The sequence below is a fragment of the Mauremys reevesii genome, linkage group 8 (assembly GCF_016161935.1).
Source record: "Mauremys reevesii isolate NIE-2019 linkage group 8, ASM1616193v1, whole genome shotgun sequence".
In the NCBI taxonomy this organism is placed as follows: domain Eukaryota; kingdom Metazoa; phylum Chordata; order Testudines; family Geoemydidae; genus Mauremys; species Mauremys reevesii.
In genome coordinates, this window is record NC_052630.1 from 79,149,146 (window position 1) to 79,173,169 (window position 24,024).

The 24,024-nt window shown below is 40.2% G+C and overlaps 1 protein-coding gene across 1 annotated transcript in view; it reads left to right on the plus strand.

Annotated features, from left to right (window-relative positions):
- SELENOF (selenoprotein F) overlaps window positions 1-24,024 on the plus strand; it is a 39,510-nt gene that overhangs the window by 12,623 nt on the left and 2,863 nt on the right. The window contains exons 3-4 of the mRNA XM_039483817.1: window positions 14,101-14,164; window positions 23,168-23,217. Coding sequence (XP_039339751.1) covers window positions 14,101-14,164; window positions 23,168-23,217 — 114 coding nt within the window. The remainder of the gene's footprint in view (window positions 1-14,100; window positions 14,165-23,167; window positions 23,218-24,024) is intronic.

Sequence of the window (24,024 nt, forward strand, 5' to 3'; positions counted from 1 at the left end):
ACAGCAAGAGATCCTTTGTTGGAGTCTTTTGCTTTTTCCTTCCATCAGATGATTTTGCCTGATCAACAGAAGTCTCTGCAGGGTATATCTTCACCAGAGTTAGCAGGATTGATTGGTGCCCAGATGTGAACAGCCACACTGCAAAGTCATACCCAAGTTACTGTTTCTTCACTAGTCATTTAGAAGTTGCAGTAAAACTGAGATTGCATTAATTTTTTGTTTGAATGCAATTGAATTACTTTCAGTATATTTGTCAATATTGCACTGAGTGGTGAAATAGGGAGCTGCAGAAAGGTAGTAGCAATACAATATACAGAGAAAACAAGTTTTATTTAAATAGCACATAACGTTTTTCTGTGTAACAAAGGGCATTCACAAAAGTACTAACTATTTAAGGTTGCTCTCATGTATAAATAAAAAAAGGAAATATAAAGTTAAGGATGAAAAGGTTAAGAAATGCCAGAATGAATGTTGCCCAGGAAACCTTAATTCAGCCTCTTTATGCATGCACTTTGATACTGCCTTTAATTACATGCAGAAGTGACTGGGGTGAGTTTTGTGTGAGGGCATAGCTGCACCTGTGGCTGACCCATGCCAGCTGATTCAGGCTAAGGGTCTGTTTGTTTAATTGTGGTGTAGACATTTGGGCTCGGGCTACAGCCTGAGCTCTGGGACTCTCCCATCTCACGGTGTCTTAGAGCCTGAGCCCGAATGTCTACACTGTAATTAAACAGCCCCTTAGCTTAAGTCCCACAAGTCAGTCAGTTGACACGGGTGACCGCAGGTTTTTAATTGCAGCATTGCCATATCCTAAGTGACTTGCCTAACATCACATACGAACATGGTGGCAGAGGCAGGGACAGAATCCAAGTCTCCAGGATGGCATTCAACTGCCCTTACAAAGACCATCTTTTCAGTTTGAGCATTGGCCTGCTAAACCCAGGGTTGAGTGCTCAATCCTTGAGGGGGCCATTTAGGGATCTGGAGCAAAAATCTGTCTGGGAATTGGTCCTGCTTTGAGCAGGGGGTTGGACTAGATTTCCTGAGGTCCCTTCAGACCCTGATATTCTATGATTCTTCCTACAGTCCCGCTTCATTCACAACAAATGTGCCAACTTCTGCAACAAATTAGGTCCTACAGCCACCCCTTCACTGCACAACCCCAGTTCACCGCCAAAGCAGATTTGAGTGTATTGGGAGTCCTGTGAAGATAAAACAATCACAATTAGATTATCATAATGCATACTTACAAGGGGGTCAAATTAAGGTTGTATGGGCAACATTTATTCTAGCATTTCTTAATTTGAGAAACTTGACTTTAGAACCTAACTTTATATTTCCTAATTATGATTTAGTTTGATTAGAGCAACCTTAAACTAATGTAAAACCAAGTTTTGTTTGTGACTATTAAAGATGTTTAGTATTAATACGAGATTCAATTTTAGAATAGCCTCTTAAAGCCCCAGCTTCCTATAACTGTTATGGGTGATGGAAGAAGTAAGGGAGAAGAATTTGAACAAAAATTTGAATACTTTCTCTGGGTTGCCTAAAGAATCTACAGTAGAGTAGTTGAATGATTATAGAAAGCATTTTGTGCTTTGAGCTAATTCTACTTTTGAGGGACCTGATTTAATTTAATTTTTAAATTGGGTTTGTTCTCAAGTACTGCAACAAAATAAGGATTATTTTTGTCTAAGTCTAAGCAGCCTGAGTTCTGTTCTTGTCAATATGCCAGAGATTCTAAATACATGGTTTCTAGTGAGACAGTCTCATCTGGCTCATGATGGTGTAAATGGAGTGAAATTGTTCACTGCAGTTACACTAAGTGTAAAATGGGTGTAATAATCGGGCCCACTAAATTGTGCCAGGTGAGTGGAAATACTAGTTTATTTCCAGCCCATCACAAAAAATCCTTTGTGTATCCTATGTCTTGATGCACACTGGTGAAATCCCTTTAGAGGATCAAATTGTGGCTTCACAAAGTTGTAGCCCTCGCTTCCAATACATTGCATGAGTGGGGGTTTTCACATTGTACTTCCATGTAAAAGGAGTTAAATATTTGTTCAGTAATAAAGTTATCCTACTTTTATTAGATACAATTTTGAAATTGCCGAATGAGAGCTAAATGGTAATTTACAAAGCTAACAACTGAGTCATGACCTTAATTGCCTAGTTAAGGCTGAAAGGTCAAAATAACTCAACTTTCCAACTTTTGTTTTTTAAAAAACACACCTACAGTTTCCATGTGTAGTCCATATATGGAATAAATGTGTTTGTTTTTAGGGGAGTGCAGGTCAAATTGGGGACAAAAAGTCAGGTAGCTATGATCTTCCGTGTTCTGTCCACTTGAGATGATAAAGGAGATGCCTTTAATAAAAACTGCTGATGTTCAAACTGATCAGGCACACAGTTCTTCAACTCTGATTCCCATTAAATGAAGTTCAAATATATATACCCTTGATCGTCTGGGCTCATTAATGGGATTTAGGTGCCCCACTAGGCTCTGTTGGCATGGCTCCTAGATTGGAGTGGAGGGAAGAGGTTAAATAAATGGTACTCTTCCCAAGCCCACCCACTCACTATAATTCTTAGTAATATGATCCTCTCTCTCTGCTTTAATACTTTAATCAGTAGTGGAATAGGCAATGTTGACAAAAGATATGTCTAGATTAGGAAGAGAGACTGGGGCTAGGTAATCTGTTTTTAGGGCAGACAAGTTTACCACCTTTTAGGTGGATGAGATCAACCCAAGGTAGATCTCAATCAGCTAAATCAAGGTTCAGAGATTCTAATTTGTGTCTGTAGTAGGTAGAAAGTGGTGACTGACCTTGACCTCTTTGTCTAATCTAGACATAGTGGTGGAACATTTGTCTACATTAGGAAACAGAGGTTGAGGAGCAGAGGGAATCGAGGATAGAAAGGAAGGTTAAAAAAAATTGTGAATCTGCATCTACAGTAGAGAATAAGATGCAGTCAGCTAACTTAACCTAACCTTGTCGTCTTTTTATAATCCAGACATACTCTTAAAGTATTACTGTTAACATCTGAATGAATACCCAGTTAAATGAATGTGAAGAGTCATACCTCAATGTTTTGACTCTGCAAACAAGTACACAACTGCTTGTTTACATTTGTTAACATTTTCAAGGTTCTTAGCAGTCATGCTAGACCCTTTTTTAACTAAAGAGATCCTGGAGAATAAGGAGGTAGTTTTGTGGGCTGTGCTGGCCCTCCTGGGATGAGGGACATTAAAAGTTATTTAGACAATGGATTCTAATGTTGATACTGCAAAATTGATAGCTTTCCCGTACTATGCCAATTTACTTCAATTACATTAACTGAACTTTTTATAAAATAATAAAACTGGTTCTGTTCACTAATTTTCAGGGATGACTAGCACATAGTCCTTTTATGGGGTGGGGGTGTGCCAGCATTTATTAGTTACATATCTGTAGGGTTTTTTTTTGTTTTGGGTAGTAATGTTTAACAGACATCCATATATATCCTCTAGTTTTCTACTTTAAGAAAAATCTAGCTCTTAATTGCAACATAGAGACTTAACATTTGTCTTTCATCCATAAGTCTCAAACATCCATAGAGGTAGGCAAGTAGCACTAGCCCCACTTTTACCACTAGAGAAAGATAGTGTTAGGATGGACAAGTCACAGAGTGAGTAGCAGAGGTGACAATGGAACCCAGGGTTCCAGTATGATTTTCTATCTACTTAAACATGCTTCCCTTTGGCTCTCACCTCCAACAGGTGTCCAGTCTTTCAGGGAATGTTGACATGGACATCATCCCTATTTTTAGTAATGAATAGGGCCCTACCAACTTCATGCTCCATTGTGGTCAATTTCACAGCCAAAAATTTTTAATTGGTCAATTTCATGATTTTTAGATGTTTACATCTGACATTTCACAGTCTTGTAACCATGGGAGTCATGACCCAAAATGTGATCCTGGGGGGTTGCAAAGTTGTTATAGAAGGGGTCCCAAGATTTCAACTGTCACTTCTGTGCTGCCTTCAGAGCTCCCTGCAGCTAAAGGAAGTGGGTAGGATCTCCCCCATGCTGCTGTGGGTTCCTAGCTGCTAGTCCACACCAGGGACAGATTAAGGCAGGCACCCCCAGCCAATTTGGGGCTCCCCTGGAAAAAATAGGTGCCCCAGAAGAAGCCGCAGGGTGGAAGCCCTGACCAGGTCATTCCAAGCCCAGGCTGCCCCAGCTGGGAGGTGGAAGCCTTGAGCTCAGCACCTAGAGCCACGGCAGGGAGAAAAGGGGCGGATGGAGGGGAGGAGGAGGAGAATGGAAGCCTTTAGCTGAGCTCCCAGGCTGCTGCAGCGCAGAAGTGAGGATGTTCCACCCTCATTTCTGTGCTGCCTCTGGAGGTGGATCTGAGCTCACTACAAGGAGCAGCCATACAGGAGGACGATGACAACTCCTGTCCCTCCCCAGCGTGTGGAGACTAGCAGCTAGGAGCCTGGGCTCCAAGCAGCAGGGGAGATCAGATTTCACAGTCTGTAACATGTTTTTCACAGCCATAAAATTGGTATGGCTCTAATAATGAAATACTTGGTTTCCACCTCTGGGACAATGATACCCTTCATTCTGTCTGAGAAATATGAAAAATTTTTATCTTGAAAATCAGAGGTGCTTTGGGAAGGGGCTGGTCTAGGGACCTTCAAGACCGTCATAATCCAATGGAATTTCTGGTCCTGTGTAGCATAGGGTCTTCCGTTACCTGTTTCACTGAATTAAGACCTCAGTCCAAAGCTGTTGCTACCTCTCTGCCAGAGAGGGATGAGGCCTCTGTTAGAATTGTGTAAGGCAGCCAGTTCGTCTTTCATGTACACACTTTTTTTAAGTATTACAGATAAGATGAAGCTAAACTCTGCAGCAAGGCCCACTAGTTTTTTAGTAAGTCTAAAGAAATGCATTGATTAAATATGAAGATGTGTAATACAATCAGGACCGTGTTAACTTATTTTTTAATATTCAATTTTACACTGTCCCTAAACTTTCAGTATGCTTCAAACTTTTGTAGTCACAAAGCATAACTACACTGCATACGTTGTTAGGCATGCTGAAGATTTTGGCAACAGGTTAGCAAAGAGTTGGGTGCTTGGGCACTCAAGAACTAGATGTTTCTGCTAAAATGAGGAGCAGTGTTTGTCTGACAGTCGTCATTAGCCCTGAGAAGTATAAATTGCCCTCATTTATCTTAAGGATGTTAACTGGTATACATTTTCTGTGTTTGGGATGCTCTTTCAAAATCAAAGGCTAGAATTTAAACTTAAAAAACTGAAAGTTTAGATTCTGCAGCAGAATTCTGCTACAAGGGTTGGGTTGATTGGCAAATTCCTCTGAATACACATGGCCATGAAGACAGGAACACCACCAGACAACAATGCCTTTTGATCAGCTGAACTTTACATTCTTAGCTCTCATTTGGAGCCTGACTTCTCTACCCCCACCCTCAACCCCTGGGTGAGGTTTGAATGAGAGTGGTTTTTGTCACCAGATTTAGTCTGATGCCAAGTTAGGAATTATGCAGAAATGGACTTTTGGCGCTCTCATTTACAGAGCAGTAATTCATAATACCCCTTGGAACAAGGTTCTCCTATTACTTCCTTGTATTCTGATTCCTTTGTGCCTCTCAGGAAGATTAGGATCATTTTGGCAACATGCATAACCTCATCTGTTTAAATGACCTCCTTCAAAAAAAAAAGAGGACAATGTATGATTGTTAAATCAATTACCCTAGTTCATTGTCCGTATGTTGCAGTATCTTCAAATTAAGAAGAATTATTGCTGTCATACTAAAGGATTTCAAATGTCATTGTGGAAAAAACAATTTAAAAAAATTAGAAAAAGAACCTGATTTAGAATTCCAATTTCATATAAGGCAGTGTCAGTCAATTTGTTTTTGTGAAGAGATAGTTTGTGAATTATTTTACTAGATTATACATTTGTAACTGAGGCAACCGGAAATTCTCAACACGCTCTCGTATTATTTGTTACTTCTCTTTTGGTAAAGTTCAGGATTCTTATTACCAGTACTTTTAAAACATTTTTTGTCAAGGTCTTTAAACCAGTGAGTGCAACAGATAGGCAAATGCCACAGCAATTTTTGATTTCAGAAGTCATTTTGTTTAAAAAAAAATAAAAATTGTTGCTATCAGATTATCTGGGTACTTAAAGATGGATGATTAGTTGACTATTGTATCTCAACAATCCATCTTATGTTTTTAAAAATATCACTATAGTGTTACAAACAACCATAAAATTATAAGCTATGTCTGAGTTAGATGTTGATCTAAACAAGATCATGCCAGCTCAGTATCTGGATAGAAAATTTGCCAACATTACTTTCTATAGTACCTATGATTTCCATGCAATACGAAACTCTCTAAGTTAGCATTGATCTAAACCCATAGCAAGATGATGGGGGTGATCTGTGCTAGTTGAGGTGCTATATTTCATATGAGAAAGCAGAAATTCTATTCAGTTCACTACAGATTCTATGGTAGTTTTTTCTAATTCAGATATAAGCTCTGTCAGAGGCCCTGTCTATACTGTCAAGTTTCTGTGCTGTAAAGCAGCTTTCTACGCTTTAACTCCTGAGGTGTACATGCTGCCAAGAAACTGCGCAATTGCAGTGCTGTAAAAAAAAAAAAACACCCCACTGAGAGGCATACAGCTTTCTGTGCTGGGGCTAGAGTGCTGTGGTGCCAGTGTGGCACTTGGAGAGAGGAGGCTGTCTAGTTCCAGCTGCGCTCCAGCAATAGGAATTATGATATCTACAGACAGATTTCATGATGAATGAGCGAAAGGGGCCATGACCGGGACACGCTGCAGTGCAGGGTCAAAATGAAGGAGCTACAGCATGCCTACCACAAGGTGCAGGAGGCAAACCGCCACTCCAGTGTTGCACCCACAAGCTGCCAGTTCTACAAAGAGCTGGACCCGATACTCGGCAGCGACCCCAACTCCACTGCGAAGAACACTGTGGATACTTCGGTGGCTCACGTGCCAGTCAAGAGTGGACTAAGCCAGGAGGAGGAAATCTTGGATGAGGAGGGGGAAGGGGGGACCCAGAGGCAGAGGATGACTTGTAGGTCAGAGATGCATGCATCCAGGAGCTCTTTCCTACCCCAGAGGAGGCTAGGCAGTCACAGCTGCCGGATCTTGGCAAAGCACAAACAGGAGAGGAGGCCCCTGGTACGTGGATTTGATTTTGGGAATCACTGAAGCGAGTTGTTGTGGGCAGGAGGGTTGCAGAAAGGTTTGTTTCTCACCACATGCCTAATCTGAGCAGTGGAACAGGCTGCTGATTGACTCCCTCATGTCACAGGAATTTGCCTCAGATCTTCAGGAAACTCTCATGGAGATACTGGGCAATCCCCTGCTGCAGGTTCTTTGGCAGAGCTGCTTTGTTTCTTGTCCCATTAATGGTAACTTTCCCATGCCACTGTGCTATCACATAGGGGAGGAGACACACCATTGCTGCACACAGGCAAGCTGCATAGGGACCAGGGCGGAAGCCACAGTCTTGGAGAAGACCCTCCCTCGATTCCCTGCTCACCCTTGGCAGTGCGATAGCTTCCATAATGAATCATTCCTGTCCCCACAGGATGTGATATCAGGCCCCACCCTACAGTACTGGCTCTCCGTAAGAGCCACATGCCCAGTGTACAGCAGGGTCCAGGAAGAGTGATTTACCTTGCCCATGCAGCTACTCACCATTTTGGGAGTCTTGTAGTTCGTGTGCTTGCCTGGGGTCAGCCAGTTACTGTGACAGGTATGAGAATACTGGCTGTGTTTTAAATCACTGAATCAGGGGTTCTCTGTGTTGCAAACAAGATTGCTTCTGTAAAATATTGCATTTAAACTTCCGAGATGATTTTGGAAGCCCAGCCTCCCTCTTTATCGGTGTCTGAATGGCTGCGCAGAATAAAAAAGCGGCCAAGGAGAACGAAGGAGGACTTTCTGCGTGATGTTATGATGCACTCCATGGCTGAGAAACAGGAATTGAAGGAGTGGGGGGGGGGACAGTGAGAAGAGGGACTGAAAGGAGAAGGTGGCATGCCAGAATGAAGCCACAGAGCAGCTCTTAAATGTTATGGAGCACCAAGCAGACACGCTGCAGGTGATGCTAGCACTGCAAACCGAGCAGCTTCATGCCTGCCTTGCCCTGCAACTGCTGTAGCAAAACTCATTCCCATACTTCCCCCAGACACTACTAAAAACACACTTAACCTCCTGGCACCAGTCTATACCCACAGCATTCCACTCTTTCCCCCTCACAGTCCAGCGCTGCGGAGTCCCAGTACCCACTACACTCAACACCCATCCCTCTGCAGTTTGGCCTTGCTGAAGTTCAGTACCCACTGCATGGTACTCCGAAGGAGAAAGTTGGATATGATCCCTGGACACGCACAAATCTTTAGCCGTCCTGGGACCCCACCTCCTCCTGGGACCTTCCCTTCCCCTCTGCTGATTTTTGTTTTGTTTGACGCTCTCCTTCAGTGGTTGTTTTTGAATAAAAATTGTGGTGGTTTGAAAGCAATCCTTATTCTATTAATTGATAGCAAACAGAGCACTGCAAAGCAACTGTTATGTTAAACCTTCATATTGCATCGTCTACACTAATCACAAGCACTCCCAAGCATAGCAACAAATATTAGTGGCTTTCAGCTTCAAATTGCTGCCTAAAGGCATCCCTAATCCTTATGGATGCCTGCACTGCACTGCACCCCTCTAATAGCCCTGGTCTCTGGCTGTTCAGACTCAGCCTCCAGGTCCAGCCCTGAGTGAAGCTTTCACCTGTCTCTTTACAAATATTATGGAGCGTACAGCACGCGTCTAAGCATAGGAATATTGTCATCAGCCAGGTCCAGCTTCCCATAGAGGCAGTGCCAGCGGGCCTTTAAACGGTCTCAACCGCACTCAACAATCATTCTGCACTTGCTCAGCCTATTGTTGAACCACTCCTTGCTGATGTCAAGTTGCCCCGTGTATGGCTTCATAAGTCATGGCATTATGATGTAGGGTCTCCCAGGATCACAATGGGCATTTCGACTTCCCCTACAGTGATCTTCTGGTCCGTGAAGAAGGTCCCTGCTTGCAGCTCCCTGAACAGGCCAGTGTTCCGAAAGATGCTTGCGTTAAATGTGTGTGAAATGCCCACGGTGATCCACAAGTGCCTGGAGAACCATTGAGAAATATCCCTTATGATTAATGTATTCGGTGGCTAGATGGTCTGGTGCCAGAATTGGAATATGCATGCCATCTTTTGCTCCCCCGCAGTTAGGGAAGCCCATTTGTGTAAAGCCATCCACAATGCCCACTGTCACGGTCTTTCGGAGCAGGATGCAATTAATGGTCCTGCACACTTCCAACAACAGGAGTCCAAAGGTCAACTTTCCCACTTTGAACTGGTTAGCGACCGATAAGTAGCAGTCTGGAGTAGCCAGCTTCCACAGTCCAATCGCCATGCGCTTCTCCAGTGTCAGGGCAGCTCTCATTCTCGTGTCCTTGCACCGCAGGGCTGTGGGGAGCTCATCACACAGTCCCATGAACGTGGCTTTCCTCATCCGAAAGTTCTGCAGCAACTGCTCATCTTCCCAGACGTGCATCACTATGTGATTCCACCACACTGCTTGTTTCCCTATCCCAAAAGCGGCGTTCCACTGTGGTCAGCACCTCCGTGAATGCCACAAGCAATCTTGTGTCATAGGTAGTATGCATGGAGAGATCAATGTTGCACTCCTCTTGCCTTTGTAGTTTAAGCAGCAGCGTACTGGTCAACATTTGGGGATCCATTCCTGCAGCCTGAAGAGGCAGAGTGTGCCGTACATAAACCGTTGAAAAATGGTGCCAAATGCGGACAGAACTACAGGGATTGCTGGGATGTGAAGCAATGCATCACGCGGCATTGGGACAGGACCCAGGATGCCCGGCGACCCCCTCAGTCTTCCAACAGCTCTTAGCGGCAGAAGAGGAAGAAATGCTCTGTAGAATAGCTCCCCAGAATGCAACACTCTGAATACCGCTGCAAGTGCTGTGAGTATGAACACACTATTGTGCAGGCAGCTGACTGTGAACACACAACAGCGGTTTCCCTTCAGTGCTCTGAGTGGCACTGTAACTCTGCCAGCGTAGACATGCCCTTACTCAAACTGGAAACTGGCTAATTGGATTATGTCCACCGAAACTATTTACAAGTGACTGGGAACTTCATTTGAAGAAATTACTCTTCAGTTCACCTCCAGAAAAACTGTCGTGTTGGCTTCTTTGCCTTTCAGTGGTGGATTATTTGTACCAGTGTAAAACACTTTATCTTCCTGTGAGTGGCATTCTATAGATAATGTGCACTATTCGTTCTTTTCTGAATAACCATTTTTACTTCCATTAATGACATTCTGCCTCTCTAAATTTAAAGGGCCATGATTTCTACATTAGAATTTAAGTGCTTAAAAAAAAAAAAAGCTTTTGAGTGAAATCTTAACTGAAGTTGATGCTCTGTAAAACAGAGAGAGAACTTCAAATTTTAATGTCATGATAACCCTTAGTGGGGAAGAGATATTGAGAATGTTTAAATAATTTAGCTTCTGCTTGTGAGTATACATAACAGCAATTTCAAATTTTAAAATGGACACTATAGTTGGTTGTAGGAAGTCTTTTATTTCATTCTGTGACATTAAAATGACTTTCATAAAGACTAAAAGCAAGTAAGCATTTTTTAAAATGAGCCAACTCATTTAAAAAAATAAGCATTGTGTAATGAACAACTGAGTCAAATTAGATGTGTTCTACTTCTATAATAGAGTGGTGTATCATTCCTTTATGTTCTTTCTGAATAATACTTTAACATAGGGAATTGGTTCACAAACAAGTGTTGTGGATTTCATTACTCTAGTTTGGTTATGATGGGATGGCAGCAGCAATAGATGTTAACAAGTACAGCATTGTGTGCTTGTAAATGATGCAAAGGATCTATGTATCTCACAAAAGCAACTTTTGTCCTGAGTTGTAAATGAAGTTGATTGACTGTGTTTAACCATCTTGTGAAAAATGGCACAGAGCAGTTTGTCTCATCATGAATCAACTTTTCTGTAGCACAGTTGGACTTCAGTTATGGCAGATTTAACCTCAAGAATATATGCATGAAAAATTGAGTACTCGCTATGTAAATTGAGGGGAGTGGTTAACTTTTTAAAGCTAATTTATACATGTGGATTACACACGATTACAACTAATTCCTTTTTTCACAAAGAGGGAGTTAATTATATTTATAACAATCAGATCTAGAAGGTGATAGTCGTCGATGATACTTTCGATGATACTTTGCTATGTGCAAATGTCAAAAATGTCTATGGTCAGAAAGTTATTAGAAAAAGGCATTGTAATACCTTACTTGTTACTTCCCATATCTGTTCATAATCCCATCTATTTACTTTAAACTTGTTGCACAGGAAAAAGTTTATTGCTGTCAAACTTGGGGCTAGTCTACACTTGAACATGCCTTGTGTGGTCAGGGCGCAGCACTGGGAGAGGGTGGGGGGGAAAAGCTCCATGAGGGGCATAACTCCCAGCGCTGGGAACGCTGTTTACACTGGTGCTTTACAGCACTGCAACTTGCTGCGTGGGGGGGAGGGGAAGGTGTTTTTTCACACCCCTGAGTGAGAAAGTTGCAGCGCTGTTAATTGCCAGTGTAGACAAGCCCTTAGAGTCAAGCACTTTACAATCTATTTTGCCTTATGCATCAATTTACATGCTATCTGAAGTCTAAATCCAGAATTACTGTTGATGTACCAGGTATAAATACAGTTTGTACAATGTTTAATCAATGAAGTTAGTTTTATTTAAATCAGTGTCACTACATGATTTAAAACTGAAGTTAGAAGGCACCAAGCACTGCTAATCTCAAATGCTGCTCTACAGAAATATAGAGGGCTTTAGCAGGAGTCAAATGCTAATTTTAATTTTAAAAACTTCATTTCCAGATTCAACTTAATTTAAATATGGTCAAAAGTGCTTTTATCAAAGCAAACTTCCAGGATGCGGCACTGAGCAGATAATGTAGCTTTATTTTAACGTGTTTGGTTCAGTTTCCTGTGGAAATGACTGCTGATTAATGCAAAATCTCTCAGTCCTTATGAATGCCAGTAGTAGCATACTTTGAGATTGATAATCTACAAAATAAGAAAGAAATGTTTCTTCTATATTCAAGAGGTTCAGAAGCTAAGCTGAAAATCCATCCTTAAGTCAACCTTGTAATACCTTACTGTAGGTAATGAAGCATAAATAGTCATTCATTATTTTGAGACATCTATAATACTAGACACAAATTTACTTTGTGGCCAGTCAGTGTTAATTCAGCAGAAGTAGTAATAAATTAAAACTGACTATTTAAATGAGGAAAAATTAAGTTAATTACAAGCTCAGAATCAAGCCAACAAATGTAAGCAATTCATATAATCTGTGCACTTTACATCAAACCTTATGCAGTTCTGCTGTGAAAACTGGATTGTATGGGTCCTTCATTGTCTTGCATTTTCCAGACCTTAGAAAATAACATTCTCTGTTTACAATTGCCAGCCTTCAGTAGGTTAGCTGAGGTGTAACATATTTGAACTTGAACTGAAAAGCAGTTGTGCTTCACAGTTATCACTGAGGAGCCTCATTTGGCCTGCAGAACCTTTAGTTATGATGCATGAGATTTAAAGAGGGAAGGCAGCCAGCTTGACTGAGCCCAAAGAGCTCTAGAAATGTATATTAGCAACAGACTTGTTTATATTCAAGATGCAACAGAATCTGTAGTTCATTGTATCTTAGTGTTGTGAAAACAGTAGAAAGCAGTAAAAGCTTATTTTTTGTCATGAGAGAGAAAAGATGTTTAAGATACTGTTTTTACATAGTTATTTTTCAAAGTAAAGAGTTGCAAGGAGGATTCCAATGGCCTAAGAGATAGATGACTAGTTCTAAATCTAGAAAATGTTTCACTGAAGTCTTCAGAATAATTGATTGATTTATAGCATTGAAAACTTTTTTCTGTGTTTGCTAATTTTATGGATACTCAGGCCATGACTACACTACAGACTAATATTAGTATAACTGTCACCATAGCATAGTTATCCAGCTGCAGTTATAGTAGCATCTTCACTAAAGTGCAACAGTGGCACACTGCTATATATTAAGACAAGCCCTAAGTAAAATGCACAGCAAAACATTCCTGCATTTCAGTAACTAAGTACAGACATGTTTGAATGAGTTAGTTATCTATTGTTGTATTAAAATATTCTACTACTATTAATAGAATATCTGAAAAGTAGATTTATTCCCATTCTAAAATTAAGAATCTTGCTGTGGAGGAATTTTGTTGTATTTCCTTTCCCCTCCCCCATTCATATTCAGTAGTTCTCAACCAGAGAACTCATCTAAATATTTGTCTAGTTTTACAACAGGCTACAGAAAAAGCACTAGCAAAGTCAGTACACACTAAAATTTCATAGACAGACTGACTTGTTTATACTGCTCTATATACTATACACTGAAATGCAAGTACAATATTTATATGCCAATTGATTTTATAATTATGGTAAACATAAGTAAGCAATTTTTAATTAACTGTGCTCTGTGAAACTTTTATATTTGTCTGATTTTGTAAGCAAGTAGTTTTTAAAGTGAAGTGAAACATGGGGGGTATGCAAGACAAATAGGACTCCTGAAAGGGTACAGTAGCCTGGAAAGGTTGAGAACCACTGTTCTAGATAATATCCGCATGGATATAGGCATTGCTGTAATTTGTTGCTACAGTATTGCAACTAGAATTACTCTATCCCATTTTAAACAAGGATGATGAAAGGAATGGGATAAAAAAAGCAAAGGAGTGATTTTTCTGCACAGTGAAACAGTTTTAATAATGACCACTTAAGTCATTAAAAATGGGTTGCTAGTAAGATGACTTCTGCATAAAAAGTATCATTTAAATTATCCACGTAATGCTGAATTTTCCCAAAAAGATAATTAAGTAGATGCAAAAATAAGAAACTAGTAGTCTGAACTTAATAAATAGAAAAAATATTTTCTATTGCAGCTCTATGCAGGTGCTATCCTTGAAGTGTGTGGATGAAAATTGGGAAGGTTCCCTCAAGTTCAGGGTAAGTAAAGGTACCACTAAATCTTCTGTCTATATAAAGATTTGATCATTCAGCTATGACACTAATAGTATTTTCTTTATTAAAGCAAGTTGTAAATTTTAATAGGAAAGTGATTAAAAACTGAGTCCCATAGAGTCTGGACTACTGGAACTAAGGCACAATAACTTTCTGTATTGTTACATGAAGCTTACTAGCCATTTTATGGACTATTCTTAGCCCAAATCCTGATGCAACTGCCTGCTCTCTCCATGGATAAGCTGACTAGCATGACTGGAATACAGGAGTGTAAAAGGGAAACCATGTCAGTGAGAGAGTTTCAGGATTAAATCTATAAAGAACTTTAATATGGAAATGTTTGTAAAGGGGAGAGGATTTAAATGGCTGCAGCCCTTTCATCTATTTAGTAAGTTCTTTATTTTGTTTTATTTAGATGTATTTCTAGAAGTACTTATCCTAAACTTTAGTTGTTCAGCTATGGACTTTTATCCTGATGGACCTATCCTTTCTAATCAGTCTTCTGAAAACAACAATCTATTATCGGCAGGGTTGATAGTGTTGTCCGTTAGGTATGCCCTATATTTCATTTGCTGTTTATAATGTGAAGATGTTGTATAACTGTGTCAAAACTGGAGTGAATTTTTTCATGCCAAGAAATGGTATGTAACAGCCAAAACAGGTCAGCCATTTTAGAGAATGAGACCTGGCAAAAGTAAGTTTTACCCATGTTAAAATTCTGGTAGCTTTTTCTTTTAAATGTTCTAGCACCACCCTACTTTGGAGAGGAACTTGAAACTTGCCGAGGTGCAGCCTTTGTGTAAGGGATATGCTTTTTGCTATCCCTGAGAAAGTCTGGCCAAATTTGGCCAAGCTATAAGCCTTTGAGAAATTGCTGTTTGGACATGTACAGGACAGGCTTCAGCATTAGTAACACAAAATCTCTGCAGATTCTGATCCTCACTGCACAAGCTTTAAGACTCTCTCAGTTCCTACATGTGACTGGACTGTACTTGTACCATCCCTACACACCAACAGTGCATGCTCCAGCCTCTCACAGGTCCTAGTGCTGACCAGACTGTACATGCACAAACCCCACAGAGTAACTCAGTGTGCTCTGGCCCCTGGGTTGCAGAAACTCACTGGGACTTGCCCTATAACTGCCGCTCCCAGCTGGGACATCTGGGCACTGGAACGGAGAGCAAGGAGCACTTGAGCAGTACTAAGAAGGGGTTTAAAGAGCACAGTCAATGTGGAGGAGGAAGCTGCCTGACTTAAATAAAAGCTTAAACAAAAGCCTGACAGGAAGTAGATTGTTGGGAGATGGGGACTGGGAGTGGCTGGGCAAGGAATGAGGGAGGGAATGTAAGAGGAGACAGATTGCATAAGAGCTACAGGGACTGGGAGCCTGTGGAGATGGGATGGAGAGGCAGATCAGGTGGGAGGGGAGGTACCAGCTGTGCTAAGAGGCTGGGACAGATTGGAGAGGATGTGGCTGAAGACACTGTCCCCACTGGAACACACTCCTGCTCCAAAAGCCTAGAATGGAACCCGGTGGTGGAAGTTTCACTATTGCTCTACTGTCAGCAAATATCTGTGAAACATCCCCATGTAGTGCTGGTCCATATGTAGGATGTTGCTATCAGTTACTCACTTAGCTTCAGTGCCAAATGTTTGAGGTGGATCTAAAGGTTCCAACCCTGCTAATGACCTCATGTGGGTGTCAATACAATGCCATATGTTAAAAAGCTAGGAAATTACACACACACTACATTAAAAGAACATCAAGGTTGCCAAGTCAAGCACTCAGGCTAGGAAATACCAGAACTAAGGTTGCATTAATGCCTAAGCAACATTAACTCATTCCCTTATATACATGCATTATGATGATCTAATCACATGATCACATCCTAATATTTTCCACAGGCGCCCTGCCTGATGCAGTGCACAAGATGGTCCAGCTCAGGGGATGAATCAGGGTTGTGTGGTGAAAGAGGCTGTAGAACTTCTGCCTTATTTGCTATGGTAGAAAAACTGTGTAGTGACTCAGAAAAGGGGACTGCAGCAAGAGAAAGGAAGATCTCATGGTTAAAGCAGTTGAATGCCGCCATGGACAACTGGATTCTATCCTCTCTTCTGCTGTGGAGTTCCTATATCACTTAATCTAGACTTTTCACAGATGGTAATTAATTGTGTTCCTCATTTTCTTGGTGTCTTGCAAATCAGACCCTAGGGTCTTGCGTCAAAGTGCTGATCACTTAAGATGCAACTGATGTTAATAGGAGTTGTTCTTTGAACATATAAAGTGCTATGTAAGGCTAAGTATTCTGAAAAAAATCAGGTTCTTGGTATCTGAAATGGGCAACCATAATTGGACACTTTGTTGTTCTGCTTCAGTTCCTCCCTATCAGTAAAATGAGAATCATTCCCCTTGTCTCATTATAGGTGAGCTGCAGTTTAGATTGTTTTTAGTCCTTCAGGTGAACCTCACTGGTGATACATTTTGCTACTTTAACTCATCTCTGGACAGAACCATGTGATCCTACCAATTTGAGACTGCATTTCTGGGATGCATCCATTTACAAACTGTTATAAATAGACAGGCCTGACTGTATTTGGCACCTGCATGCCCTCTTTCTTCAGGAGCCTGTGACTGATTAAAAGTCCTAGTTTCTTCAAAACAAAGCACTACTTACTCATCAAGCAAAGCAAAGATATACAAACAGAAAGCCTGTCTGCCTGGATCTTAACTCCATTCTTTCCTTGCAGGATTTGGGAAACTAAGTTCCACTAAGCCCACAGACCCCTTGCTCCTGACCTAGTGGAGACTGCCATATTCTGTCAGACTCCTGTCTAGCTGCTGCTGCCTGTTCACCCCATTTCCTCACTAAGCTGGGTTTTTACTAGCTTAGTGTCCCTTTGATGCTTGCCTTGGGCCAGGGAAAAATTAACTTTCTAGCCTGGTTGGTGCACATTCCCAACTAGTAGAGCGCTCATTGTTTTCCCCATGCAACCTCCCTTGGTACATGCCTGAATGACATGAAGTGCATAGGTTTATTAAATACAGATAACTCCACACATCCCCATTTAACAAGGATGTTGAAGATAAATATAGTATGAGTGCTTCACAAACTAAGTGAGCACCATAGAAGAGCCCCTGATGAAATCATTCTGTCTTCAGAGCAGGGTTTGAATAGTGTGCAATAAATAAGGCATGGAGAGACACACTAAACAATGAGAATAAAAGAAAACCTTACAAATGAAGGGCTAGAAGGACTCTTGATGTTATCAGGTCCAGCTGCTCATTAACTGAGCACGATCCATCAAAACGCATATGCACAAGGGGGCCAAATTAAGGTGGCACAGATACAAAATGACTTCTGTTCTATTAACCTGTCTTAAAATAGTAGTGTACATACTCTTCTTCCTCACTCCACCCTCTTATGAAAATCCCAGGGTCCTCCTGAGACTTCCTCTTCAGTTAAACCAGCTTCAACATCCTGTTCCCTTAGTCCCCTACAATTTATACCCATTTGGGGAAATAATGGTGAACATATAGGAAGACACTACATCGAGGGGCTGGGGATAATTATCCTGAAAAGGAACTAATTAAAATCAGTTTCTCATTCAGGACCTCTAGAATCTAATATCCTGGAAGCTGGCTCACCATTAGTAATCAAGAGTCCTTTCTCTTAATCCTTGTTTTCTCTAAAAAAGTTCATAGGTTTCCTTAATTCTACTAAACTTAGCTTGCTTTTTTAAATGATTGAAGGTATTGTCTACATTGCAATCATGGTGTGATTGCTGCTTCATGTAGACATACCAGAGTCAGCTTTAATCTAGCTAGCTCCAGTATTAGAGCAGTGAACGCATGGCAACACATGCTTCAGCATGAGCTAGTCATGCAAGTAATTACCAGTGTTCCAGGTTGGTTTGTACAGCCCACGCTGAAGCGCACGCTGTTGTAGCTTCAGTGCTCCGGGTACACAAGCTAGCCAAATTAAAGCTAGCTCAGGTATGTCTGTGTAATCTGCAGTCACACTAGTAACTTCAGTGTAAACATACCATGACTGAAGCTTGGGAGCCTGCCAATACATACTCTCATTTGACTGGCAACCCTTCTTTTGTACAATGGTAATAGAGGAAAAATTATAGGTACATAATTTTCTCTTGGTCATGAACTTTCATATAATTAGCAGATCTAAATGTGTCCTGATAACTGGTGTCTTCAAACCAGTTTTGATACAACCAGCGTTCTTGTTCCCACATACTGTAAAATATTTAGAAGCACAATGTAATACTGATTTTATTTAATTTGAATTTATCCTCAGTCTCAAGTATTGATACCTTGAGTTTTCAGTATACTTGCCCATTTGTTTTGGCAGGAAGTAAAAATCATCATTTTTATCTTGAGAGATTCCACCTTAAAATTTAAATTTTTGGGAACCTTAAATTTATCTAAGGGCTCTATATATTTCCAGTTGTCACTTGACTGTTTGTTAAGAAGTGAGGTTGACTGAAGGTCATGCTGCTGCTTCTGAAGCTTCAGGAGTGCTGGTATTTTTAGGTTATATTGAACTGTGTAACCTGTCATTGCCAATGCTCTCATTACAAACATTCACTTCAGTTTGATTCCTGTCTGATGGCTCCCTCTAGGATTTATTTTTCTTGCAGAGTGTACACAAGATGGCAGCACTAATTGCTGGATTGTGAATGTATTAGAATTACATAGATTACTGTGTTAATTCTGTAGATGACCTCAAGTTCTTTATTTTTAAGTACTTATAAAACATGGATTAAAATTTTATCACTTGGCTTACAATTAAATCTGATGGTGCAGAACCTCTGTCTTGTTTTTCTCTTTGTCCAGAGATGATCTTCACTGTACAGAGTTCTAGTTTTAAAGTTCTTGTTTATGAAATAAAGTGAATTATTGTATGACAATGAAGTTATATAATGAGAGAAACCATTATTTAACCACTGGTAGAAAAGAATAATAGATGCTCTGGTACTGATGCATCAAATGGAACACTTATTAGTACAGTAGTTGATTTTAATTGCTGTTTTTAAATTTAGGAAAAGGTCAATATTCAAGAAATGTTTTTTTAAATCTTTCTAGCTAGGATAAGCTCAAAATGTAGTCGGTGGATATTAAGCACCTAAGAGTATGAGAGACAATGAAAAATCTTTAGTCCCAGCAAGTTATTCTGTTTGGAAAACTGGTTGCTTATTGATTATACAACACTATTTAAAAAAACCACCTTCCAGAAATATTTTAAATAAGTGTCTTTGTACATATTGCCAGAATCACCCATTATCTGTCATATAAACAGCTTTGGGTATACAGAAAGACAATATTTTTCTGCAAATATCTGTACAGTGATACTAGCAAAAATGCTGGTGAATTTTCTTCAAATTGTTCTGTTATGGATACACGCACACTGTACTCAATTTGTACTAAGTGAGATTAATATTTAGAGTAGAAGTTTTGTCTAAACATTTTCTGTATGATCATGTAAATGTATTCATTCACAATAGAAAGCCAGAAAATGTATTCCCATTTGACTGACCAGTCTCATTATTACATCTGAACACAAACTTTTAAATTAACCAATCACTGAGTACTCTGTTTACCTTCAGGTGGGACTTCAGTGGTAGCCCTGTTTTGTTAATGAAGGAGATAAAATTGTGATATTTAATGTATTAACATTCTTTCCATTGTTATAATAAAGACATTCATTGAATGTTGCTGCTTTCCCAATGCATTCAGTTGATCAGCAAGAGAACAGCCAGCTCACCTCCTTATGAGACTGGTTTTAATCAGGCAATTGGTACACTCCCAGCAAATCTGTTACACAGAAATCTTAACCCAATTCTCAAATAGTGGAAATGTCTTGTTTTTCATAAAATCCCATTGATTAAGACTTACACCTTGAAGGTATTTACTAAGATCCCTTCCATTTTCAATGTTGCCTTTGTTCAAAAAACTCCCCCCAAATACTAATGCCCTTTATCACAGTCTTCCTTAGCCAGAATATTATTCAGATAAAATAAACATCACACAGTAGGAATGGTCAAAACCAGTGCTCTTCAAATCAGAACTGTAGCAGAATTATTAGTCATGCTGAGTGGGAAACTGCAAATACACACCCGCATCCTTTTTGTGATGAATCACATTCCTCATTCCAGCTATCTTGAATCAGTTTTAGAAAATTTTAGTTCTTTGTAATCTATCAAATTGCTATTCCGAAGTACTTGTTTTTTCATAGAAACTTTTAGTCCTCAGTATGCCATCCACATTAATAAAAATTTTTCTCCAGAGTTGAGGCCCCACAAGGAAAATGACTGAGCCTGTTAAAGTCTAGATGTGCACTTCATCTTTTGTAATTTAGTCTCTTAAAATTATATGGGTCATTATGGAGGTTTTGAAGCAGGACCATGTTATTTTCCCTCCGGCCCCCCAAAATTATAAATTTACAGAAGTGTCCTTGCTGGAGGAAATTAAGTCTGCAAACTTTACTATTCAGAATGATTTATACATATTACTAGCCAACGCTTTTTTGCCATTTACTCAACAATTCATTGTATCTTATCTTTATAAATAAGGCACGAATGTCTAAACGTAATAGGATGAAGTTCTATTTTTACTCTTCTGTGCAATCTCACTTCTTGAATGTTTCCTTTGAAAACTAGAGGCTTAAATGTTCCTTCTGTGATGACAGTTGAATAAAGTCTTGAGTAGTTTGTTAGTCTTGGTAGATCCCCCTCCTTATCTACTGATTTTTCTCTCTTGTGACCTAGCTGACTAGAAAATTAAGGTCTTGTTTCTAGTAGTGTTGTTATTCAGCTGAATGTTTTTATTTTGCTCCCCCTGATTTCAGCGTACATTGGCTTCAGTCCAGTGTTGTGTGTTTGCACTCATTTGTTTGAAAATTCCTATCTCCTATATTTACTACAATATATACAGTACAGTTGTTGCTATACAGTGAGATTTTGGCAAACCAGTAAAGTGCCTGAAACCACTATGGCTTATTGCTAAAAGCAGCCAAGTCAGCAGGCTGTAAAGTGGCCATGTAGGGAGCTCAGCTTGACCAAGGCAGGAGGGGAGGGGGTTTTGGATGCCACAGAAAGGGAAACTTGACCTCCCATCCTTCCTGATAAGAGTTGTGTAGAAGTTGCTGATACATGCATTTTAGAAGAGTAGGGTGTGCCCCAGGAATGTCTATTGGGGCCTCAAGGCTGCAAACTCTGGAAAAGCCCATACCTGGTTAATCAGAAGGAACCTCTTGTGTGACCATTGAAACTGCTAGCTTAACAAGTTTTCTTTAAGGGACATGTCATTGTGTTACTAATGTATAAAATAAGGGGGAAGAGTTGGGGGGGGGGGTCTTCAGGGCTGGACTCTCCCTCTGAATGAATGTTGTGTTCCCCACCGGCAGATGGGCTGCCACTATGCCACTCGAGACACACACTCGGATTTGGTAATTATCAAGGGTTGGGGATGTTTTACTAACCTGTTGCGGACGTGTGTAAGTGCTTGAGAGTAAGTAAAGTTTAGCTTTAAATGAAAGCACTCGTGTTGTCCCATTTGTGCCAGCCATCCATCAGTTGGACAGCCGTGCCTCCCCTGATTTATTGCCCGACACCACCTCACAGAGTAAACGTTACCAAGAGCTTTTAGGTTGAAAGAACCCCGGGTAACAGTTGCCAGTCTGTTAGGTTTACTTTAGGGTATATGGAGTCCTCTTATACATTAGGATACTCTAAATCAATTATTCTTTTATATAATTTGAAGTTGCACAAATCATCATGCTACTACTTTAATGAAGCTTAACCTCTCAAAGGAAAGCTGTAGTGAATATATACCACTGTAATTATGAGTGTTTTAGAAATGTTTTTTGCTATTTCCATTGTGAAACAGTACTGTTGTCTCAGTGAAAGCTATTGCATCACAAATACTACACTTCCCAGCAGAAAATCCCATCTTGTAACACTTAGAGATAGGAATTGTATTTAAGTCAATTTAAATGCATTAGCAATTCTTAAAAAAAAATTTAAATTACTTCACACTAACATTGAAAGATCCTCCTCCTTTTTCATGTATGTAAATTGGTAGTTATCTTTTGAAAGCAACAACATGAAGTCAAGAGATGCTGGGATTAAAACTTGTAGAGTTCTGGCACCTCTCCTATAACTGTCAACTGCAGTGGAGCTAGGATCTCAATTTCTTATGAGAGGCATTCCCGTAAAGGGAAAGGCCAGCTGTAGATGGTCTCACTCATGGCTGCATTCTTGGACTGGCAGGATACATTGGTCTGAAGAGACCCTTGACATCTTGGAAGAAAATGGGCCAGATGGTTTCTAAAGGATGGAATAAAAAGGGGAGGATCTGAATTTGACTGATTTGGGAGTCCTGGGAAATTCTCAAACCTGCTGCCTCGAAAGTCAGCTTGAACAGAAGGATTTCTGCTTTTTTTGTAGACGTTTAGGGTTTCTCTGACTGCGTGTGCATGAGAGAGACAGAGAGATGACTAGAGACATCCCTTCCTCCTCCACTCACAAAACTGAATGCATTGTCAACTAGGCTTCAAACTAATGTTCTTGCACATTAGCACCTTGTACGAGCCCTAGACTGCCCTCAACAATAAAATATAAATCTCTTAGGATTCGCCTTCAGACATGGAAACGACGACTGGCATTAGATGTGCTTCCACGTGTTTGGGGGAAAAAAAGACGAGATGTATTCAAAGTAAAAACATGGCTTTTTCTAAGTACAATACATTCCACAACTGTTATTGCTTATTGATGAGGATTTTAATGCTCGTAGCAGTATAGTTTGGAGGCTGAAGCATGTATTCATAATCTAAAAGTATATCTGGAAAAATTACATCTCCAAATATGCATTTATTTAACGTAAATGTGAGACCACGTAGAAGGAGAACCTAGTTTTGTGTTCTTTATAGAATAATGATTCAGTTGGTTTTCTTTGTTCTTTCTTCCAAACTTCAGCTTTTGTCAGGAGTGACAAACCTAAACTATTCAGGGGACTGCAAATCAAGGTGAGTAGCATTTTTTAAAAACATTTTAAATTCTGGCTTAAGAGGAATTAAACCTATTTGAAACCTGTCCTTTCACACAGTGTTTAGTACTTGCTTATCAAATAAACCTGTATCCCATTCAAAGGGTTTGTACATGGAGTGTTGATGTAAATGTTAATGGGAGGAGTTCTGGCCCACCTATAAATAATTGGGTGAAAGCCTGGTATTGTATCCATTGCTAAGATATGATTGCTTCAGTAGTGCTATTGGTTACTAAATAGCATTTACAGAAATAACCTGATCTATGTAATAGCACATGGTTTATGTACTTCAACTATGCTGACTTGCTGGGTGTGAAGTATTGGAATTCTGAGCTTCCTGCTATAGTTCCAGTTCTCGTTTTCTGTATTAAGATTCCTGTGTTCCTCTCCTCTTTATATACTTCAACCCCCAATCAGTTGCCATTCCCATCCATCCATCCTTATACTTCCTTTCCACATAAATCTGTTCCCATTATTTCCTCTTACTCCATCCTTCCATGGTTCACTCCTCCTGGCCTCATTCACCTTCCCCCACCCTTACCTCAAGTCTGTCCTCCCTCCATATTCTCTAAGTCTTTTACTCTGTCCTCACTGCAGACTTTGTATGTGGTGTTGACCCTCTAATAATTTCCATTCTTCATCTCACCTTGACTCTGGCACCAGTCTTTCTTCATGGTCTGGAAAGCTGGGTGTTGAACTCCCTCTTGTGCAGAATGCTGCTGCCTGTCACATCTAATCGGGGCAGAGCAGCACAGTCCCGTTGTTCTGTACTCAAACAATTATGTTG